At 34.9% G+C, this 24620-nt stretch overlaps 1 protein-coding gene across 4 annotated transcripts in view; it reads right to left on the bottom strand.

The window, feature by feature from the left end:
* Window positions 1-123: 123 nt before the first annotated feature.
* Window positions 124-24620, bottom strand: part of LOC134237507 (maestro heat-like repeat-containing protein family member 1) — a 34549-nt gene continuing 10052 nt past the window's right edge. Inside the window, exons 4-11 of one of the 4 annotated variants that reach the window (XM_062719594.1) lie at window positions 19939-20101; window positions 19548-19646; window positions 18367-18518; window positions 10885-10905; window positions 6687-6827; window positions 3606-3698; window positions 1543-1621; window positions 124-259 (exon numbers count right to left, since the gene is read on the bottom strand). In XM_062719594.1, the coding sequence (XP_062575578.1) occupies window positions 129-259; window positions 1543-1621; window positions 3606-3698; window positions 6687-6827; window positions 10885-10905; window positions 18367-18518; window positions 19548-19646; window positions 19939-20101 (879 nt within the window). In that variant the 3' untranslated portion in view covers window positions 124-128. Of the gene's footprint in view, window positions 260-1542; window positions 1622-3605; window positions 3699-4586; window positions 4704-6293; window positions 6420-6686; window positions 6828-10884; window positions 10906-18366; window positions 18519-19547; window positions 19647-19938; window positions 20102-24620 lie in introns of those variants that run through there. The other 3 variants (XM_062719595.1, XM_062719596.1, XM_062719597.1) reach the window with 3 other exon arrangements.

Genomic DNA, 24620 nt, shown 5'->3' with positions numbered 1-24620 from the left:
AAGTCAACATATTCTGGTTTGTAATACATTAGAATTGTTGATATTCTAAGCAATACTCTAAATGATATTATTCACTAGCTGATACTAGCTGACATAATGCTACATCTACTCCAGCTCTGACAGACTGATCATGAGAACCACCTACTGGCAGCGTTAATCAGGTGTTTGAAGATGGTCAGGATTCCAATGCGGACTTTCTCGTTCCCCTGTTCTAGTCTCTGTAGAAGAATGCCAGTCAGCTTCCCAGAAAAAGGCCTGGCTAAAAAACAAAATCAGCTCAGTTCATCTCTTAATATCACTCCAAAGAATATATTAAATCATGTGATTCATAAAGATATAGAAGAAACTTTTCTGAAAAAAGTTTAATCTTTTTAAAATGAAGAAAAAGTAACATGAATACAATCTAGAAATATCAGATATCTTAAACTGAATATACATACAATGACTAAAATCCCAAGAAGAAAGGATGATTTTAAAATTACAAGTACAGTATTGTAGTATAGTATCAGGAAAAGAGGCCCATGGGCCACAACACTTACCTGAGTAACTTTGGTCCTGCTATTCTTTAACAGATTTCCCCATTGTACTATTCCTAATGGTCCCATACTAATTATACTACCCCAGAGAGTCATGACTTGAACAGTTTAGAATTAACACTACCCAGGATGCTTCCACACAAGTTCAGTTTTTCTGTTCAAATGGTTCTTGATAAGATTTTTAAAGGTTTTGCCTATATATTTCAATGTAAAACTTTAAATTCCCTATTGTAGCCTCATCCTATCACCAGGTTTATGATTTGAACATTATAGAATCTACATGACCAAAGAAAGCTTCCACAGTTTCAGTTTTACTGGCCCAGTGGTTCTTGAGAAGAATATTTTCTTATGAGCTCATATATCCTTATGTTCTTTATTATCTATCCTTGGAACAAAACTTGGCCCTTCATTTTAATAATTTAACCTTCTCTGAAGATGCTTTATGTCAACTTTGATTAAATTGGCCCAGTGGTTCTTGAGAAGAAGCTGAAAATGTGAAAAGTTAACAGACAGACAGACAGACGGACAAAGGGAAGGACGCCAGACAACAGGTAATCAGAAAAGCTCACGTGAGCTTTCAGCCCATGTGAGGTAAAAATATCAACAACAAAAACAGGAAGTAAAACATCAAACATGTTCAAATCTAATATAAGTCAATTAAAGAAATTGATAGCAAATTAAAGGACTCTCCTTGAATAAATAATTAAAAGTGTCAATAGAATTGATAGGATCTTAAGAGGGATTGGCTTCATCTTGCAATTTATATGAGAATGACCACCTCTTATATTTCCATAAACAGTTAAAAACAAACCTAATAAGTAATATCATCAGCTGGGAGTGACCTTCAAAACCATTGGATAACACAAGGTATTACACACAATATTAAGCTTATCAACTGCGATCCAATGGAAGTGATCAACAGAGCCAACAGTTATATAATGGTTCATGTAAAACCAATTTAACAATTCATTTATCAAAAGCAAACTCACAAAAAAAAAATTCCTACCTAATATTGCAAAGCACCTCAGCACTTCGTTGTGGCTTTTGATACTCAGTGGATTATTGTAGTCAGGGGGGGTGAACACCTATAAAGACACGTCTTTCCTGTCATTCTTAATAAGTAAGCTCAATTAATTATCAAAACATTTGTTTTTATCATGATTTTCACGAACTTTTTTTTAACGGAATTGTTCATAACCTCAAAAGGATGGCCCTATTCAGTAAGAAATCCCCCCTGGACCCCGCAAGTTAATCTAGATAAAAATGTGGGCGATGACTTCCGGTGTTGAAGCAGCTGGAGGGCTGTGAAGATTACATAACTTTCCAGTACCCAAGAATTATAAACATCATCCTATATTTCAGGTTATGAACATTTAATGTAAGCAGTTGTTGAAACCTAACTTTCCAGTACCCAAGAACTACAAACATCTTTCTATATTTTAGGTTATGAACATTTAATGTTGGCAATTGTTGAAACCTACTGGCAAGGTCCTTAACCTAAATGTATTATGAGAAATATTAGGTACATATTGAGCTGCCAACATCATAAAATGAAAAATCTTAATGAAGAAGTTCAGAAGCTGCATAGACCCCCTGCTGCCGTTCATATTCATTTAATTACTTTTAAATATAGATTGTAAATTAGCAATACAATACAAGCAAGCAGAATTACTTTCATATTTAAATCGGCAAAAACTGAATGTGGAACGCTTTTAAATTACCAGTAATTCAAATGTTTGATGGAGAGAACGATGGAGATCATGAGGAGAAACTGATAAATCATAAAGCTTATTTCAGATGCCCAAACCGTAAGTCTTATGCCAAAACCGTAAGGGTTGGCAGCTCTGTTGATAAATACATGTTCTAGAGGCTTGAAAGTCAGAAGAGTGATGTTATACTTATATTGGTTATATTTAAATCTGGATACTTTGTGCTTGTTATCTACAGATCTTTTTTTTAGCTTTCATAAAAAAGTGCTGGTTAATGTGTTCATTTCTTCTTTTTTTTTTTTTACATAACTTGTTGAACATTGACTTTAATATCAAACAGCAAAAAGTCATTGATCCAGTCTTTTAGTTTATCACATGTAGGAGTAGAGGAAATATCAACTTAAGACATATGGCATTTCTTATACCGATGAAAATGACGAGTTTTTTTTTTTTAATTTTTTTTTTAATTTTAATGATTCAAATCTAGGCAATCTTGAGACAAAACATCAAATGTTGGATATTTTAAACTCATCAGTGCTAATGAAGGAAATTTTCATATTTGAGTCCCCCACAACAATAGGAGGTTTGGTAGGTGTACTGGGAACACACCGTAAATAATCACAAAAAAGTAACATTAAAATGTTCATAAGAATGTTAAAAAAATTCTAGAAAGTGTCAATATAATTAAGGAATCACTGTCTAGTTAGGAGGGTATGTCAGGGCATCAACAATAATGGGAAACATGGGATAATTTGCATAACGGGCGAAGCCCATTATGCTTAAATTATCCCATGTTTCCCACTATTGTTGATGTCCCTGACATACCCTCCTAAATAGACAGTGATTCCTTATATTTCCATTTCATTGTGAAATAAAATTGTAGATTTAGACTTTAAAAATGTAGCTAAATAGATTTAAATCACATGATCACGTCCATGCCAATTTCAATAGTCCTCGCCAACCGACGTCAAACACAAAGGCAGCCGCACGAAATTTACATGCATATTTGGCCTCCTTAGCGTCAGACACAGAGACAGATGCGCACGAGAATTGCATGCGTATTAGGCTTCCTTAGCTCCCGACCTATCGACCTGCCTAATTTACATTCCGGCAGAATTATCAAGAAATAAACTACCCCTAACTTTCAAAGAGTTATCACAGAGAAAAATATTAGAAATGGAAATATTTTAATTTCTATAATTTTTTATTTGAGGTTTTAAATTTTATATTCTGTGCATTTTATTACAGTACAGCTGTGATAAATAGGGTGTCTAGCTCACCGGAGAAAACAGGAAAATCCTGCCTCGTTTAGTCGTTATCTCACCTGTAGAAACAGGTAAATCCTGGCTCGTTATCTCACCTGTGGGAATAAAGCTGACAAGAGTCCTTCCAGCTGTGGTTCCAGAATTGTGTTCCCTTCAGTACAAACAGCATCCAGAACATTACATAATCCCTGTAATCATACAGAAAATGTTATCATTGTAATAATGTAACAGTGTAATGTAATGTGTTCCACTCAGTCAAACAGCATCCAGAACATTACATAATCCCTGTAATCAAACAGAAAATGTAATCATTGTAATAATGTAACAGTGTAATGTAACATGTTCCACTCAGTACAAACAGCATCCAGAACATTACATAATCCCTGTAATCAAACAGAAAATATAATCATTGTATAAATGTAACAGTGTAATGTAATGTGTTCCACTCAGTACAAACAGCATCCAGAACATTACATAATCCCTGTAATCAAACAGAAAATGTAATCATTGTAATAAAGTAATGTGTTATGTAATGTTTTCTCCTTAGTACAAACAGTATCCAGAACATTACATAATCCCTGTAATCAAACAGAGAATATAATCATTGTAATAATGCAATAGGTGTAATGTATTGTGTTCCCCTTAGAACAACAGCATCCAGAACATTATATAATCCATGTAATCAAATAGGGAATGTTATCATTGTAATAATGTAACAGGTGTAATGTTATGTGTTCCATTCTGTACAAACAGCATCAAGAACATTACATAATCCCTGTAATCAAACAGAAAATATAATCATTGTATTAATATACTGTAAACCAACTTTTATTCGCGACGACTTTATTTCGCGATTGATCGGGGGTAAACTAGTTTGCGACGATTAATTTTCGCGATAAAGCCTATTTAGATTCTCTTTTTAATAGACACATAGTCTTTAAGAACCTGTTCGCGGCGAGAAATATTCGCGATGACGAGGCTCTCGCGAACTTCGCGAAAATTACTCGCACGCGAATAAAAGTTGGTTTACAGTAACAAGTGTTATGTAATGTTTTCTCCTTAGTACAAACAGCATCCAGAACATTACATAATCCCTGTAATCAAACAGAGAATATAATCATTGTATTAATGTAACAAGTGTTATGTAATGTTTTCTCCTTAGTACAAACAGCATCCAGAACATTACATAATCCCTGTAATCAAATACTGAATGTAATCATTATAATAATGTACCGTAATTTACGGAATATAGGTCGATACTTTTTTCTCAGAACCGCTGGGGTCGCCCAATATACAGAATTCGACCTATTTAAGGCTCAAGTTTATGAAAAATGCCCCCTAATCAGTAAAATTTACGTCAATTTCAAAGCAAATTTGTGCCACTTTCGTAACTTTTTTGATTATTTTTCGCAAAAAAATTAATGCCCCGGTAAACAATAAAATATTTATTCTATAGCTTTCTTACAAAATAAATTCCATTAATTATCCGTTGATGACAAAGGAAAACAACATTGCTTCATCTATTAAATAATTCCTCAACGTATTGTCCATTAACATCATGCGGTATCCATCTTGTGAAGTTAGGAAGTCGCGATCGTGTACTAAAAGTAAAACCGCAACCGTATCAAAATTTAAAATACGGAAATTTTTCACGATCACAACTGTAGTGTTTTTACTATTTATTAGTAGCAATAAATTGAAGTAGTATATTAAATATTTTTTATTGTCTTATCTTTATTTAAATGTAAAGTGAGTGAAATAATTTGTTGCCATTCAATTCCTAAATTTAATTACCAAAAAAAAAGACGCTAGTCATTACTGTGTTTTTTTTAATTTTAATTAATTGTAATACTGGTCAAACGAACTTATCTTGAATATACCGATACAAAGATTGGCTTCTAACAGAATTTTTAACTGTCTGACAGATAAAGGGATTTACACTGTGTAAGCAAAGGTGTTATAACACCTGTGTATAGTTTAAATGCCTGCGGGGCATGATTAAGAAACCCACGTGCCATTATAGGGTATTGGTGTTACACATCATTGAACAAACAAAGCCGTGAAATTCATGTTGACAGTCAAATTGTGAATGTACTCTCAATTAAATTTATAAATTAAACTATAGAGTGTTAATATGATTTCAATTCTTTACTGTTGCTTGATATATACATTCAATGGTCATTTGCGTGTTTTAGCAAATCCCTGGAGAAGAAAAATAAAAATGGCGGACATCGAAGTAATTGTCGTCCACCGGTAAATAATGTCTAAATAAAATTTATTAGGAATGTGTCCAAGTTGTTCTGAAATCGGAATTACTATTCTTTGGTCTCGGGTATTTCCCGAACTATAGCTGTAAAATATTAACGTATTTACGTGTTATTTATGCATCTGATTTAACAACAGTGTGAAACTACGGCGGCATTGAACAGACAAGTTGGAGAAAAATAAGAAGTAACACAATTTAAAGAAGTTTTAACTACATTTTTTTTTTTAAAAACTTTATTTAAATGCTATACTCATTAAAATACGTGTTTATTTTCTTGATACGTTCATGTCACGAATAACCCCGGTAATTTTAGGGGTTTACCTGTTCTGATACGTTGTATCTGCGTAAGAATCTTTAGAAAATGGGAAACAAAGCCTCGTCCTATATAGTAAGTTCGTCCTATCTTAGGATTTTTCAAAAATTAAGGCTGAAAATGAGCCTTTCGACCTATATACCCCATCGACCTATAATCCCGAAATTACGGTAACAGGTGTAATGTTATGTGTTCCCTTAGAACAACAGCATTCAGAACATTACATAATCCATGTAATCAAATAGGGTGTGTAATCATTGTAATAATGTAACAGGTGTAATGTTATGTGTTCCATTCTGTACAAACAGCATCCAGAACATTACATAATCCCTGTAATAAAACAAAGAATGTAATTAATTGTAATAATGTAACTGGTGTTGTGCAATGTTTTATAAAATAAATCCCCAAAAAGGAAATGATGAATTGATAGGACTACCTGACTTAATATACCTATGTTATAATAGGAGGTTTTTTAACATGGTTCAGCTATAGGAACTGATTGGTTCACTAGTTTAGCATTTTCATATATCGTATGATTAGTACTAAGCACTACATCAAATAAATGTGTGTGCGTCTTGGTTAAATATTCAAATGTACCTGTGTGATATGAAATGGTTCTGGATGTTTCTTGTACAATCCCAAAATACCCTGCAGCACCCTAGGTAACACTTCCTCTAACTTTTCCTTGGCCATTAGGTGTGTCATGTGACCCATAGCTTCCACGATGGTCAGACGCAACTAAAATCAAAGAGACACTGAATTATATTCATTAAAAAATTACTCTTCATTCTAGAAACAATTACAGCATCACTTAGGGGTATCAAGGAATACCAGATTAATGATTAATTAGTTCAACTGGGAAAACTACATATTATATGCGATTATTCACAAAATGGCTTTCAGGTTTTACGAAAGTTCAGAAATAAATCATTCATTCCAAAAATAATTTTAAAATGATCTGCCTCATGTAATCTATTGTAGCACAATTAAGTCCTCTTTAATCTAAGTCTGACCTATCTTCTATTTTAACTTGCATATACTCATTGTACATTTCACAAATCTGAGTTTCAGTAAAATCAGAGTTACATGTAGCTCTTGTGTGTACAATGATCATTCAAACATTTGACATAACATTTGTACTTCGATTTATATAAATACGAGGGTTGTTCGATATGTATTGTGTATTGTACCACAGCGCGATAACGCCTTGCACGATTTCGTCGATATTTATACGCCTGGATACCTCTATTCAATACCTTGCCAACAGTATAAACAAGAGCCTTCATCTACACATGGTTATAAAGTAATCATCATTTCAATAGAGCCAGTCGTTGACCACTGTTGTAAAAATGGTTGGGAAAAGGGTTGAGAATATTGAAGAAATTAGAGCTTACATAAAAGTTCGCACAAAACTCGGTAATTCGGTAAAGCAGATTTTTACTGAACTGGGGGAAGTTTATGGGTCTGATAAGGTATCTTTTGAGACAGTTCGTAGGTGGAGTCAGAAATTTCTGACTGGCACAGAGTCCGTCAAAGATGCAGCAAAATCGGGTCGACCTGTGACTGTATCAGGCAAGACAAATGTCTCAAAAGTCAAGGAAATAATTGAAAGTGATGGCAGGTACACGATTCGTGATATTGCCAAAGCTGTTGGCATATTGCTATTGCGGGTGCATTTCATTTTGAAGCGTATTTTGAAAGTATGAAAGATTTCTGCCAGATGGATACCCCATATATTGACAGATGACCAAAAAAGGTACGAATACAAACCGCTAAGCGACTGCTAAAAATGTTTCCAAACTTCAATCAAAGACAATTTGCAAACACAGTTACTGGTGACGAAACATGGGTTCACTATTTTGAACCAGTAAGAAAAGTTGGAAACAAATTATGGCTAACCAAACACGGTAGAAGGCCTGTAGTTGCCAAAAGGACAATGAGCACAAAGAAGGTCTTTCATTGCATATTCTTCTCTTGTGATGGTTTAGCCGTACAAATTCCAGTGCCGAAGGGCAAAAGTGTTACAGGTCGGTATTACCGAGATGTTGTACTGAAAAAGCTCAAGAAATTTTATCAGAAACGACGTCCGGTGTCGGGATTTAGGCATGTTCGCCTTCTTCATGATAATGCTCCATCACATACATCTGAGCTTGTGAAGCAATTTTTGAAGTCTGAGAAGGTTACCGTCTTGCCACACCCACCATACTCTCCGGATCTAGCACCATGCGACTTTTTCCTTTTTCCAAAATTTAACAAGAGGCCCATGGGCCACATTGCTCACCTGAGCACTATAGCTAGGAAAAAGTACCGCGGGGGTCATGATTTGAACAAACTTGAATCTACACTACCTGAGGATGCTTCCATATAAATATGATCAATCGTGGCTTTGCTATTCTTGAGAAGAAGATTTTTAAAGATTTTTTTCAATAAATTTATATATAAAACTTAGATTCGCCATTGTGGCCCCGCCCTACCCCCAGGGGTCATGATTTGAACAAACTTGAATCTACACTACCTGAGGATGCTTCCAAATAAATATGATCAATTATGGCTTTGCTATTCTTGAGAAGAAGATATTTAAAGAATTTTCCTATTTATTTCTATGTAAAACTTTGGTCGGCCATTGTGGCCCTGCCCTATCCCCAGGGGTCATGATTTGAACAAACTTGAATCTACACTACCTGAGGATGCTTCCATATAAATATGATCAATTCTGGCTTTTCTCTTCTTGAGAAGATTTTTAAAGAATTTTCCTATATATTTCTATGTAAAACTTTGGTCGGCCATTGTGGCACCGCCCTTCCTCCGGGGGTCATGATTTGAACAAACTTGAATCTACACTACCTGAGGATGCTTCCAAATAAATATGATCAATTATGGCTTTGCTATTCTTGAGAAGAAGATATTTAAAGAATTTTCCTATTTATTTCTATGTAAAACTTTGGTCGGCCATTGTGGCCCTGCCCTATCCCCAGGGGTCATGATTTGAACAAACTTGAATCTACACTACCTGAGGATGCTTCCATATAAATATGATCAATTCTGGCTTTTCTCTTCTTGAGAAGAAGATTTTTAAAGAATTTTCCTATATATTTCTATGTAAAACTTTGGTCGGCCATTGTGGCCCCGCCCTTCCCCCGGGGGTCATGATTTGAACAAACTTGAATCTACACTACCTGAGGATGCTTCCAAATAAATATGATCAATTATGGCTTTGCTATTCTTGAGAAGAAGATTTTTAAAGAATTTTCCTATTTATTTCTATGTAAAACTTTGGTCGGCCATTGTGGCCCCGCCCTATCCCCAGGGGTCATGATTTGAACAAACTTGAATCTACACTACCTGAGGATGCTTCCATATAAATATGATCAATTCTGGCTTTTCTATTCTTGAGAAGAAGATTTTTAAAGAATTTTCCTATATATTTCTATGTAAAAATTTGGTCGGCCATTGTGGCCCCGCCCTACCCCCGGGGGTCATGATTTGAAGAAATTTGAATCTACACTACCTGAGGATGTTTCCCAATAAGTTTCATCTTTCCTGGCACAGTGGTTCTTGAGAAGAAGATTTTTAAAACATACCACCAAATTTTCATTAATTCCCAATTATCTCCCCTTGAATGAGGGTGTGGCCCTTCATGTGAACAAACTTGAATCCCCTTCACCCAAGGATACTTTGTGGCAAGTTTGGTTGAAATTGGTCCAGCGGTTCTTGAGAAGAAGTCGAAAATGTGAAAAGTTTACAGACAGACAGACGGACAGATAGGCGGACAGACGGACACCGGACAAAATGTGATCAGAAAAGCTCACTTGAGCCTTCGGCTCAGGTGAGCTAAACTGTTCTTATCTGGTCGTCGACAGGCCCTTGGCTCAGCCGTCAGTCAGTGCCTCAGAGGTATACCTAAATCAGCGTACCGTGACGCATTTCACAAATGGATTCAGAGATTAAAATTGTGTATTTCAAATCACGGAGGATACTTTGAAGGGATGTAATGTCCATTTGACTATTTGAATCGAATGCTTTTGAGATATCGTACAATACACAATACATATCGAACAACCCTCATACACCATGCATAATACACTCTGTACAACAGAATTTTAATGTACTGCTTCAATCTTTTTTATGCATACATTAAAGATAGTAGCAACTGCATGTAAATGAAATGCATGCACAGATATTCTTCTGAAATGTTCAAGAAAAATCTCCTATTTCCAAATTAGGTCAAGCTGACCTTTTTATGGGCTTTTCACATTTAAGAATCAAAATTATCATCAACTAACAAATTTTGATTATTCAAAGCAATTAGCAGTATTCAAAACGTGATTAGTTACATTTGACTATGAGAATTTGTTCTGTTTTGAGTTGAAACACCCTTACTCCTATAGAAGTCTTGAAAACATTCATCATAACAAATAGTGAAGAGATATATGCATCAAAGTGGTCAACAATTAACTGCAGAACTGTAGATCTCCAGTTGAGAAAAATCAGAGAGCTACCAATTAGCGTTGTAAAAACCTTCTACTTATGGCAAGGTTTTTTCTCACTTGCTTTTTTGGCAGAAGGTCTACAAGTACCTACTAATTAAGCCACACATTCTCTCAGGAATAATTCATATGACCATGATGAAGTGCATTTTTATCCAAAAAGAAGCTGAAATTTGCTTTGTAAGTGATCTTCAATTCCTAGATATATACAGCAATATAAAACAGTACAAAATGACATACAAGATTGATCAGCTATAATTTCTATAGGCATTCATTCTCCATACAAGGTTCTTATAAATGCTCCTTACCTTTGGATGTGCCCCAAATATCTAAAGTTAGTTCAAAATGTCATTCCTCATAACACATTGTCATTGTAACTGGATCAGTTATTTCTTTTAATGTTAGGGTTTTTTACCATGAAATTTATATACAGTGAAAACTGTCCAATTTGACATCAGTGCAATCCATTTCACTGTGAATTCCAACCTTTATTTTCATTTCGATTTAACTATTTTCCATGTTCGTTTCAACATGTAATCCAACACCCTTTCTACTCTGACCATGAAATTTATATACAGTGAAAATTGTCTATTTAATAGACACCTATGTAATCCATTTTACAGAAATCATAAGTAACCAGAAGTCTCTGTCGAGACTGAAGCTCTACTGGTTTGTACTTATAGCAAAGGAAGAGAGAAGTACTTAAGCAGTTGGAAATTGAAACTTTTCAACAGCAATAAATAGAATAATGATCCTTGATTAAGTCTCTTTATGTTCTTAGTGCAGTCTACTTGCATGCCATATTTATATTATAATCAGACTAAAATTGTATTTGGAGTAGCATTTTGAAAGAATTTCACAGAAATTTCTATTTTTAGTAACCACAGCAACACCGTTCATCGAAATCAAAAACCGATATACAGAATTATGTATCTTATTGTAGTCAACTTGTGTGCCAAGTTATATTGAAATCAGACTAAAACTGTAGAAGGAGTAGCATTTTGAAAGAATTTCACAGAAATTTCTATTTTTAGTAACCACGGCAACACCGTTCATCGAAATCAAAAACTGATATACAGAATTATGTATCTTATTGTAGTCTACTTGTGTGCCAAGTTATATTGAAATCAGACTAAAACTGTAGAAGGAGTAGCATTTTGAAAGAATTTCACAGAAATTTCTATTTTTAGTAACCACGGCAACACCGTTCATCGAAATCAAAAACCGATATACAGAATTGTGTATCTTAATGTAGTCTACTTGTGTGCCAAGTTATATTGAAATCAGACTAAAACTGTAGGAGGAGTAGCATTTTGAAAGAATTTCACAGAAATTTCTATCTTTAATAACCACGGCAACACCGTTCATCGAAATCAAAAACCGATACACAGAATTATGTATCTTAGTGTAGTCTACTTGTGTGCCAAGTTATACTGAAATCAGACCAAAACTGTAGGAGGAGTAGCATTTTGAAAAATTGTTTACAGACAGACAGACGGACAGACAGACAGCTAGACAGACGGACGGACGGACGACGGACGCATTACTATCGCATAAGCTCTTCTGGTCTCTGACCAGTAGAGCTAAAAACAGGAAGCTGTCTCAACTTTTGTAAAATGAATGTTATTTTCTCAAATAAACAAGTTAGATGACAAGCCTAATCAAACACTCTCTTCACCCCATAACTGAACAACACCAGTCTTTATCAGACCCTTGCATACTGCTCACAAACCTGATCAGAGTTGTCCCTTCACCCATAACTGAACAGTAGAACCCAAATCACATCCCTCCTCCCTCACACACAGATCTAAAGCCCTCCTCTAACTGCTTCCTCCCTCACAAACAGATCTAAAGCCCTCGTCTAATTGCCTCCTCCCTCACACACAGATCTAAAGCCCTCCTCTAACTGCCTCCTCCCTCACACACAGATCTAAAGCCCTACTCTAACTGCCTCCTCCCTCACACACAGATCTAAAGCCCTCCTCTAACTGCCTCCTCCCTCACACACAGATCTAAAGCCCTCCTCTAACTGCCTCCTCCCTCACACACAGATCTAAAGCCCTCCTCTAATTGCCTCCTCCCTCACACACAGATCTAAAGCCCTCCTCTAACTGCCTCCTCCCTCACACACAGATCTAAAGCCCTCCTCTAACTGCCTCCTCCCTCACACACAGATCTAAAGCCCTCCTCTAACTGCCTCCTCCCTCACACACAGATCTAAAGCCCTCCTCTAATTGCCTCCTCCCTCACACACAGATCTAAAGCCCTCCTCTAACTGCCTCCTCCCTCACACACAGATCTAAAGCCCTCCTCTAACTGCCTCCTCCCTCACACACAGATCTAAAGCCCTCCTCTAACTGCCTCCTCCCTCACACACAGATCTAAAGCCCTCCTCTAACTGCCTCAGCCCTCACACACAGATCTAAAGCCCTCCTCTAATTGCCTCCTCCCTCACACACAGATCTACTCTAACTGCTTCCTCCCTCACACACAGATCTAAAGCCCTCTTCTAATTGCCTCCTCCCTCACACACAGACACAAGATGAAACACACCCTTTAAGTCCGGCTTAATGGTGGCTTATAGGTCCTTAATGGTGGTTTAATGGTTCTCTTTAAGTCACCATTAAGTCACCATTAAGCACCTTTAAGTAACATTTACACCACCATTAAGTTACCATTAAGCCAACTCAAGGTCCTTAATGGGTGCTTAAATGTAGCTTAATGGTAGCTTAATGGTGGCTTACAGGTCCTTAATGGTAACTTTTAGACCACCATTAAGTCACCATTAAGCTACCATTAAGCTAGACTTACAGGTGCTTAATGTCCAAACTCCATTAAGCTACCATTAAGCCACCATTAAGCCACCATTAAGTCACATTACGCAGTCGATAATATTGTTTATATGGGTGAAAAATTATTTTTATAGTGATTTGTTATCAATATTATAAATGTAGAGTTCGCTTATATCTTGATTTGGTAAAAATAATGAAAAAGAACGAAATTCAAAATCCAAAAAAAAAACAAAAACGCCACAGTCGGGGCGCGATCCCATGACCATAGGGTTGCAAGGCGAACGCTTTATCCATTAGGCTATCGCCGCTCTTGATAATGTTCTGAAAATATTAAATATTTAACCTTTATTTTTTTCAAAATTTGTTTGGACTTGTAAAGGTATTTACTAGTATTTTGTTGAACATTTCCAAAAGTCTTGAATTGATTTATTAATCAAAATATAAACAATTTTATTTGTGGATCTTAACACATCAATATAAATTTCTACACTGAGTTCGGCTTTTAGATTGTGTACATGTGGCAAAATATATACGATCTCTTTTTTCGGATTTTGATCTTATAGTAGATTCTCAATCAGGCTTCAGAGAACTACATTCATGCCAAACAGCCCTTACAAAAATTACAGATGAATGGTTAAATGAAATGGACCAAGGTAAACTTGTTGGTACTGTTTTTCTTGATTTCAGTAAAGCCTTTGACCTTGTCAATCATGATATTCTACTTAAAAAACTACAATGTTATAACTTTGATGCAATAACTTTACAATGGTTCAGATCATATTTAAGTGAAAGACTTCAAAGTGTACATCTGTCCAACAAACATTCATCTTATCAGCAAGTCACAGCGGGAGTTCCACAGGGATCTATACTAGGTCCTCTTCTGTTTTTATTTTACATTAATGATCTTCCCTTATGTATTACAAAATCCAAATTAGACCTATTTGCAGATGATGCCACTTTACATGCATCAAGTAAAGATTCTCAAACTATTGTAGATACATTATCAACGGATATAGCTTTTATAGAAAAATGGTGTTCTCAAAATCAAATGGTTCTAAATGCTACAAAAACTAAATGCATGTTAGTTGGTACGCATCAAAAGAGATCAAATTTTTCTGAGCATGAAATTAATCTGTTTGTATCTAACAGAAAACTTGATATTGTATCAAATGAAAAAATTCTTGGAGTTTATTTAGATAATTCTTTACAATACAATGTACACATTGACCATGTTTGTAAAACACTGTCACGTAAAATTTCTGCCCTCCGTAGAATTAAAAAGTTTCTTCCTATTCAAACACGCAAGCTGTTTTACAATGCATATATTATGCCTTCAATTGATTATTGTTTAACTGTTTGGGGTAATACATCTCACTCAAATCTTGACAGAGTATATAAGCTTCAAAAACGTGCTGCAAGATGTATTTTAGATGCTCCTCCTGATGCGCCCTCACAACCTCTCTTTGAGAAACTGAGTAGATTGGCTCACAGTGTATGAGCAACTTATTGTAAATAAATATGTTTTGTTATATAAATCATTGTTCAACTCTCACCCTACTTATCTAAATAGTATGTTTGATTTCCAGTGTGATAATCGATACAATCTTCGATCTGAATCTAATTTAGACCTCTGTGTACCATCTCATAAATGTAAACTCTTTGAGAACTCCTTTCAATACTCTGGTGCTATCTTATGGAATAATTTACCTGTACATATAAGAATGTCTCAAACACTCAATGCTTTCAAGCATCAAGTCAAAAAATTTGTAAAACAATGTAGAAATAGCTTATGATTATTTATTGATTGTGTATATTTATATATATGTATGTATGTATGTATGTATGTTGATAATTTGTCTATAGAAGGCCCCGGGGAAGAATAGTGCGTGCACTAATCGGGTTACCTTCTTTAAATAAAGAATTATTATTATTATATTATTATTATTATTATTATTATTGATGTAATGTGACTGAGTTCTTCGCTCTGTTATTCGAAAATTTTCGAAATGTAAGCATTAAATCATGATTGAAAATAAATTAATTAAGGAATGAAGCTTATTTCAACTTATGTTATCCGATATAACATAACTTGGGGCAGTTTACGCTTTATAAACCGCGAAGCGGTTTATAAGTAAGCGTAACTAAACTGCCCCAAGTTTTGTTATATCGGATAACATAAGTTGAAATAAGCTTCATTTCTTATAATTTAATTTCAATGTAGACAATGAGACAATATTTCCTCCAGAAAAAGGCTTCAAAGTGAGCATTATTTTAAAAGTAACGTCAAGCGGAGTGATACGTTTTTGACGTAACTCATTGTGACGTAGGCAAGTTATGTTATACAAAATGGAAAAAACGTTTAACCTATCAAATGACGCGTTACAACTGAAATTAAATTATTTATAGATAAAACACAAAAGTCTATCATCGAAAAAGAAAGAGGAAAAACAGATTCTACTTTTATTTTTAATATACTGCGGATTAACGGTTTCTGTGTCAACAATTTAGTGACAATCCTCCTGTAAGAGTTACCTGGTTAATTACCATGAATTACGTTTACAAAAACTTTTTTTAGAATATCATATTCAGTTTCAATTCTTTTTGCAGCATAATGGGTATCAAAATAATTGACTTTTTACGATGATTCATAATTTTTAATTTGTTATATGCTTGCGTTAAATTTAAAATTTTTTAAAAAATAATTGATCATTAAAATCTGTCAGTGTACGTTGTGTATGTATAGTTTCCTGTTAGTTAACCGGGGACGGGGGGACACCTAATTAAGGTCCATTGTCTGACCAGTCGGTTTACTGTACACTGATCATCTGTTAATCTTACCCCGTTTCTCAATGTGTATACATCTGGTCGGATGTCATGTTTAGTCTGATCAGCCGTTCCTCTGAAAATCGATTTTGAACTAACAATCATTGAAGACCGACTAGATTTTGACAGATACTTACCGCTGCATTATTTAAAAAAATAACGAATTAATTAGAATTATTCATGATGTAAAAGCCATTAAAAAGTTTTTCATGGTAAAAGTCAATCTTTGAAAACTAAACATTTGTATACCAGTAGCCCCCCCCCCCCAAAAAAAAGGACAGAGATTTTTTTTCATGAGATTATATAGTTATATTCCTGGAATTCTGTAGCGGAATGTTTCTTTTAACACATGAAATAAAAATATCATTTTGTTTTTAAAAAGTAATATATATTTTGTGTTCATGAATATAGATAATTTTAAGAACAAATTGATTTTTGGTATTGTAAATTTAAGACATTTCACAAGGACTTGCTCACGGTGTGTAATAATTAATTATTTTTAAAAATCATATACACTAAAAATAAAAACAACGCATGTAATAATGATGTATTTAAAAAAATAATATACGGTTCTGATACAGGATGTCTTGTTTTATTATCACTGTAAATGATTTTAAGAAAAAATTAGACACCTCGAGCAAGCCCCTGTGGCCATTAGCTAACTTTGTTCCCAGTGATCAAGTTTATGCATGTTGACAAAAAACTCGTAAAAATTATGATCGAGACAGAATTATGAGTTGGAATAGATTTTGCGTAAATGATATTAAAATAACTAAAAGTTAGTTCAAAGATTCTATATAAGATGCGTAAAAGTTTAATGAGGGTTGACCATTAAGTCACCATTAAGCTCAGCTTAATGGTGGCTTAATGGTAGCTTAATGAAGTTTGGACATTAAGCACCTGTAAGTTGCAGCTTAATGGTAGCTTAATGGTGGCTTAAAGGAATTGACTTCTTTAAGCCACCATTATGTCACCATTAAGCTACCATTAAGCGACTGCTTAAAGGTAGTCTTTCGTCTTGTGAGATCTAAAGCCCTCCTCTAACTGCCTCCTCCCTCACACACAGATCTAAAGCCCTCCTCTAACTGCTTCCTTCCTCACACACAGATCTAAAGCACTCGTCTAATTGCCTCCTCCCTCACACACAGATCTAAAGCCCTACTCTAACTGCCTCCTCCCTCGCACACAGATCTAAAGCCTTCCTCTAACTGCCTCCTCCCTCACACACAGATCTAAAGCCCTCCTCTAACTGCTTCCTCCCTCACACACAGATCTAAAGCCCTCCTCTAATTGCCTCAGCCCTCACACACAGATCTAAAGCCCTCCTCTAATTGCCTCAGCCCTCACACACAGATCTACTCTAACTGCTTCCTCCCTCACACACAGATCTAAAGCCCTCTTCTAATTGCCTCCTCCCTCACACACAGATCTAAAGCCCTCCTCTAACTGCCTCCTCCCTCACACACAGATCTAAAGCCCTCCTCTAACTGCCTCCTCCCTCACACACAGATCTAAAGCCCTCCTCTAACTGCCTCCTCCCTCACACACAGATCTAAAGCCCTCGTCTAATTGCTTCCTCCATCACACACTGATATAAAGCCCTACTCTAACTGCTTCCTTCCTCACACACAGATCTAAAGCCCTCGTCTAATTGCTTCCTCCATCACACACTGATATAAAGCCCTCCTCTAACTGCCTCCTCCCTCACACACAGATCTAAAGCCTTTCTCTAATTGCCTCCTCCCTCACACACAGATCTAAAGCCCTCCTCTATCTGCCTCCTCCCTCACACACAGATCTAAAGCCCTCCTCTAACTGCCTCCTCCCTCACACACAGATCTAAAGCCCTCGTCTAATTGCTTCCTCCATCACACACAGATCTAAAGCCCTCCTCTAACTGCCTCCTCCCTCACACACAGATCTAAAGCCTTCCTCTAATTGCCTCCTCCATCACACACTGATATAAAGCCCTCCTCTAACTGCCTCCTCCCTCACACACAGATCTAAAGCCTTCCTCTAATTGCCTCCTCCCTCACACACAGATCTAAAGCCTTCCTCTAACTGCCTCCTCCCTCACACACAGATTTACAGCCCTCCTCTAATTGCCTCCCTCCCTCACAAACATATCTAAAGCCCTCCTCTAACTGCCTCCCTCCTACCTTGTTCTAGACTGACCTTGGCCTCTTTGGACTGTAGCCAGGTGGAGAACAGGACATCGAATGCGGAGCCAATCTCCTGGGAGAAGCGGTCCTTTGTGATGGTCTGGTCAGGGGCCTTGTCTATGTTGGCACAGTACTCAATGATGGCCTCACTGAATTTGGACAGAGCTGTAATGTATAAACTGGACATCAGAGTGTTAGAGATGGTGGCTAAACCACAGGAGGTCCTTTCAGTTAAAAATTTCAGTTACTTTTCAGGGGCCATTCAGTCACTAAATGGCAGGTATATTTTGAGTGACTTTCCAGCAACAATATTCAGATACATTTCAGTCATCATTCAGTGGACACCTTTTTTTTTGGTTACCTTTTTGTGCCCTTTCTGTCGTCTTTCAGTGACCTTTAAGTGGCTTTTCAGTTTTTTTTTGTCCTCATTCAAGAACTTTCTAGCAGCTTTTAATTGGGATATATGTAAAAATTGTTTAACAACTTAATTAAATTATTTGTTTTGATAAATGCCTTTCTGTTATTCATACTGTGGGGGGAAAATTAAGAAATCTTAATACTGAACTGGTAATGACTTACATACATATATATATATATGTGTAACTTATGTTTAAAATGTTCATTTAAATCTTAAACTACAATTATAAACCATACAATAAATGTCTAAATATAATTAAAGATACGATAAATTACAAATATACTGTGTATTCAAAGAAATTAAAATTATTTTATCATTTCAAATTTGTTGCACAGAAAATAGATTCAGAAAAAGAGAATTATTTCAATGAGAAACGTAATTATCCAATATTCATATCATAATATAATCATTGTCAAAGCTCTTTTTCTGTCCATAAAATTGGGAAAATCCATGCATGGTACTAAGTATTTTCACAAGCTTATAAACTCTAAGTGTTAACTGAATAAACAATCAGTCAAATATGAAAAAATTACGGACATTAGAAAATTTGAAAGACAGGAATGTAGTCAAATATACATAGATGGTTCATCATTTTCTTCTATACATAAATGCTTTGGGTGAAAATTAATAGCCACAAGCCAGCAATTCTGATTAAATGTGTGCATGACAAAATCATAGAAAAATCATCAAACAAGAGAGTCAGAACTTAATGTATATGTTACTCTGCAGGGTGAGTTTCAGGGTTCCCCTGTCTATAAATAGTAATAGCAGCCTACCTGATGAGAACACCCATTTCATGTTGTCATGTTTGACCATCCCCAGCATTGGGAGGGTGGTACTTAGAACAGCCGTCAGGTGGGGAACCATTCTGTACACTGTTAAGAAATAATTCAGTCACTGGTCAATCATTACTAGGAATAATGGAATCAAATACTAAAACAGGATAAAGCAAAAACAAAACATAAAATTTTATACTTTGAAGCAAAAATTTCTTTGGAGTCTGTTTAATGTCGCAAACAAATAATGAATTTATTATAATTCGTAACATTAATTCTAGTACATGTGTACCATTTATATAAGCCTACATGTACTAGCTTGAATAAGCAATAGTTTTCACTGAACCAAGCAAACTGCCATTATACCCAAAGGTTTGATGCCATTATTTACCATTTGCTTGAGCTAAGTTGCCAATAGTCCTGACAACAAAATAATGCGGCAATGTGCCAGGTTGAAATCTTTCAAACATTTCGGCCATCACTTCATCACAATACTGCGCACCGAGAGCCACCAAAAGACCGCTGGCCGCGTTCTGCCAATCAGGGACCACTTCCTGTCATAATGAAGAAAGTTACCATCATAAATCAAGCTGATCAATTAAAACAGTTAAAAAATAACTTTAATAACTTTGATCAGTCCGTTGCTATCCTTCATCTGGTATTGTATGTACTCAAACTTTTGGGTAAATCAAACATATTAAACTTACTAAAACTTAATATTTTAAAGATGAATTTTCTGTATTATCCAATGTTACAGAACTTTGTGTCCGCCAAAAAAGTTGCGTCAAAATTCTTGACATTTCTTTGAGCAAGCAAAATCGCAAATTTTACACCCACTAAGGAAGCAAACTATAATTTGTAGTAATTACCCAGTAACTGCATGGATAAATTGAAATTGTACTGGGAAAACTAAGTTAAAACTTCACAATGATAAAACTTTGTCAAGCAAGACAAGTAAAATCTGCATTCAAATCTTTGATATTTTTTAAAAACAAACTGTAATTATTCCACTTAAGTTAACCGATCATTGTTTTCAATAAAACAAAACCATATACAGTCAAACCTCTTTATCTCGAACTTGAAGGGACCAAGAAAAACTTCAAGATAAGAAAGGATTCAAGATATCCAGGGTAAAATACTTAAGGAATAAGGAGATGCTTGGAACTTCAAAGCGACTTCGACAAATACACTGTATTTGAGATGTTCGTGTTCGAGACACAGGAGTTCTACTATACAGTCTTCAAACCCAAGAAAAAAGTTAGAGATATTGGTGGATTTTATACTTAATTAAAGGGTAAGTGGTTGTGACTTCCAATTTACTTTGATATATCCATGGTATTCAAGATATCAGTGTTAGAAATACTGACGATCAAATGTTGTCATTTAAATCTGAATGTGATGAATTCAGTGAGATACATGTAGGACAAAGTTTAAACTAAAATTGTCATATATACTGTAGAAGTACTTTTTTCCGCATGGTATCAGATTACACTATGTACGCGGTCACAAATTTTCCGCGGAAATTTGTCCAAGCATACTTAATATAAATGTAAGGCATATAGTGACAGTCTAAAAAAATCAGCATAATTTTCTACCTGCGGATTAAACGGAAATTGAGATTCCGCGGAATTAAGACCCCGTGGAAAAAAGTACATCCACAGTAAATCAATGATTCCCATAATAACATATTCCTGCTTTTCCTCATCTTAATATCCAAGCAGGGCTACCAAAGTTAACCTGTATCTTTATCTGACAAACTTTCCTTAGTTGATGACAAATGTTTCCTAAAAATCAAATATCTTTTAATATACATTTCTATATTAAGAATACACAGTTTGTATAGCCTAAGAATCAAAGACCTCTTCTGAGTTTGTGTTATTGTAAGTGTTAATTGTCGATTCATGAAAGAAAATATGTGATTGTACTAAGTAGATATAATTATTGCATTTATTGTTATAATTATTGCATTGCAGTATTCTTAAACATATGTAAGAACAGTTTCAACTTAAGCGTATCTGGGCTATAATTTGGGGACCATGGCTATATAAATTTCATTATCTGATTCTCCAGCCAATTTTCTCCAAAAGAGATGTGAGGGACAGACCTAGGCTCTTTTCTTATCATTTATCGATAACTGCATGACAACAAAGTGGATGAGGCAGGTATTTTTTTTACACCAGAAATTTCTATAAAATAGGGATGTCAAATCGGTCAATTTTTAATACTCGGTTACTCGGACGTTTTTCCGATCGAGTACTCGGGTACTCGGTAAAAGTGTAAATATGAAAAAAGTAAATTGATAACTGTAAAACATATTGTAAACTATGGTAGAAATTAAACTTCTTGCTCTGATGGGAGGTTTCCCGTAAATGTGTTTCTGTTGTAACAATTATCAACACTTCTTGCCCGACGAAATTTTTAAATATGATATTTTTTAATTAAAAGTTCAATTTATTCATCAGATAAACACACAAAATCAAATCACAAATGGTTCACAGTGTTTTTGTTTAGAAAAAAATCTGCATCGTAATTGTAATGTAACTCTTAGTTGCGTTTTTTTACAGTATAATTTCATGTTCAAACAGCGGATATACACTTTTCGATCCTAATAGTATTACGGGACGGTATGTTGTAGTTTGGTGTAACGATGGACATCAAATTTTTAAGCCTTTGCCTTCAACCATTTGCATTGGCATGTAATCAAACGCAACCATATCAACGATCGCACGTGTATTATCATCTGTCACTTTTCCCGAAAGTTTACGGCTTCATGGAGAAATGACAAATTTATCTAAATTATTTATTTATAATTGACATTAAATGATGTTCAGTGAAAACAAATCATTAAAGCAAAGCAAAAATAAGGGTAGAAGACTACCGAAGGTGAGAAAAGCCAAGTAGCAGGTGCTTGGTCACGATAATTACTGTATAAACACTGCCACAGGCGATAACGGTCATTTAGAGGTGTGGGAAACCCTAATTACCGTATGTACAAGTGCAATGAACATTTTCTTTTTAAAACCGATGTTTTAATGCATTAATGAATTAGCTTAGAAATATTCAAAAATATACATCCGAGTAACCGATACCAATTTTAGTATTCGATACTCGTTGACTATAAAATAATGATTAAAATTCTTTGTTCAAGATATACTTTCCATATCTGATCAATAGGTTTGCATTATCAATTGCTTATCAGTGTGTGAACAATGTATCCATTATTATACATGTTGAATGTATTTTAAACAAAGTAGCCAAATCTCTGAGAAAATGTCTAACAGACACAATACTCAAGTACTAAACTAAAAGAAATAAGGATGGAACTTTTTTTTTGAGATTGCAGGTCTCAGCATTATCTACTTTCAATCTTATCAAAAATTTGGAATATGGCTACCTCAAATGGGATGAGTGTAGGCCTGAGAACCATTATTTCAGTTTTATGTAGCATAAATTAGTCACTATATGGTGCCTAAATTTTTTTATTGGTATCTGAAATTTCTCTACAAGTTGTCAAATTTGTGAATATTTTAAACTGAAAAGGTGATTGTCAAATTCCGAAACAATAAAGCATTTTTTAATTCCTTTTTTCTGAAGATGTGAAAACAAATTTAAAGTGAAGACAATACATGTACAGTCAATTCTCGAATTATCGCCATTCGATTCATCGCCATTTTTGCAATACCGCCATGATTTCCCAGGAACGTTTTTCCTGCTATATAAAATTCTCTTTATGACGCCAAATTCGCATACCCCCATCCGCCACCCTGTTTTCACAATAAACATGTATTTTAAAGTGTCAATTATCTCGATATACCACCACAGGTGCATGGGGTCAGTAAAGCGCAGCTAATTGGTTGATGCTATCCCTGTTGTAACGCATGCAAAGGCAGACGAGGTACATACAATTAAGTAATTAAACAAGAATCAAATAAACAATAATGTCAACATGAACTGTTATAATAATTTTGTTTTCTGCAAAGTTTGCTGAAAAAATACTTATACGATATAAATTGTGAACGTTTCATTAACAATGATGCAATAAATAATGAATTTATTCAAGAATTCATTTTACGTACTATCGGCAATATATCACGACGATCGACCCAGCATGTTTTTTTTTCAATATAAGACGTGCAGATTTACATGCATCTTTATTTCATAACTGCACATTTTGTTTCAGCGAAATTGTACATTAAAAAAAAAAATACTTGAAGTATTTTCAATCAGAAATATGTTTTTATATACATGTACATATAATAATAAGAATAGAAACGCTAAATGGTATTTCTAAGAACGGTAACTCTACTTCTTGTTTTCTATAAGATGGGAAATTCAATTCATCGCCAAATTCGTTATACCGCCATGATTTCTAAATAACAAAAGGTGGCGGTTTATTGAGAATTGTACCATAGTTAGGTGTGATTTCTTTTGTTAAAAGTGTGGGTTTTCTGTACATAACCCACACTTTTCTATAACTCCGCCCATCGAGTCGGGACAAAAACGATCAAGCACGGTTTTTAAATAAATGAAACAATCGTATGCATGATATGGGCTTGTTATCTTGGTGGTTTTATACCAAATTAAGGGTAGTAAAAAGGAGTAAAAATTCTCAATTGTCTACAGCATTTTGTAATAAATAACAGTTAAAAACGGCCATAAATACTTTAACTTTAGTTAAAAGTGAAGAAAAAAAAAACTTCAGAAATCGCTTGATTTTTAAAACATTTTTCGGGATAGTGTAATGACCAGGGTGACGTTAGCTTCGTAGATTCCAATACCTATATCGTTGTTTTGATAACCAACAAAGGAAACGCGGTAAATACTTGACATAAAAACATCTGTACACTACTGTACTTAAATAACCTTTTCGGTTGCGGATCTAGCCGATCAAAGATCTAATTTTCATTAAATTGAAATATACATAACCCCTAACAAACATTTCAATCAACGTACCACTGTGCACGGCAAAGTTTGTATCAGGTTTACAAAAATTTAAGTTAAACCAAGTTCATAATAAATTTAAATTGCTAGTATGTAATTTTGACGATTGAAATTTACGAGAAAAAAAACATA

This window comes from Saccostrea cucullata, unplaced genomic scaffold, assembly GCF_032062105.1.
Source record: "Saccostrea cucullata isolate Sc308-1 unplaced genomic scaffold, CSIRO_AGI_Scuc_v1 ctg289, whole genome shotgun sequence".
Classification (NCBI taxonomy): Eukaryota; Metazoa; Mollusca; class Bivalvia; order Ostreida; family Ostreidae; genus Saccostrea; species Saccostrea cuccullata.
Note: the sequence above shows the minus strand (reverse complement) of the source record. Positions and strands in the feature narration are given on the sequence as shown.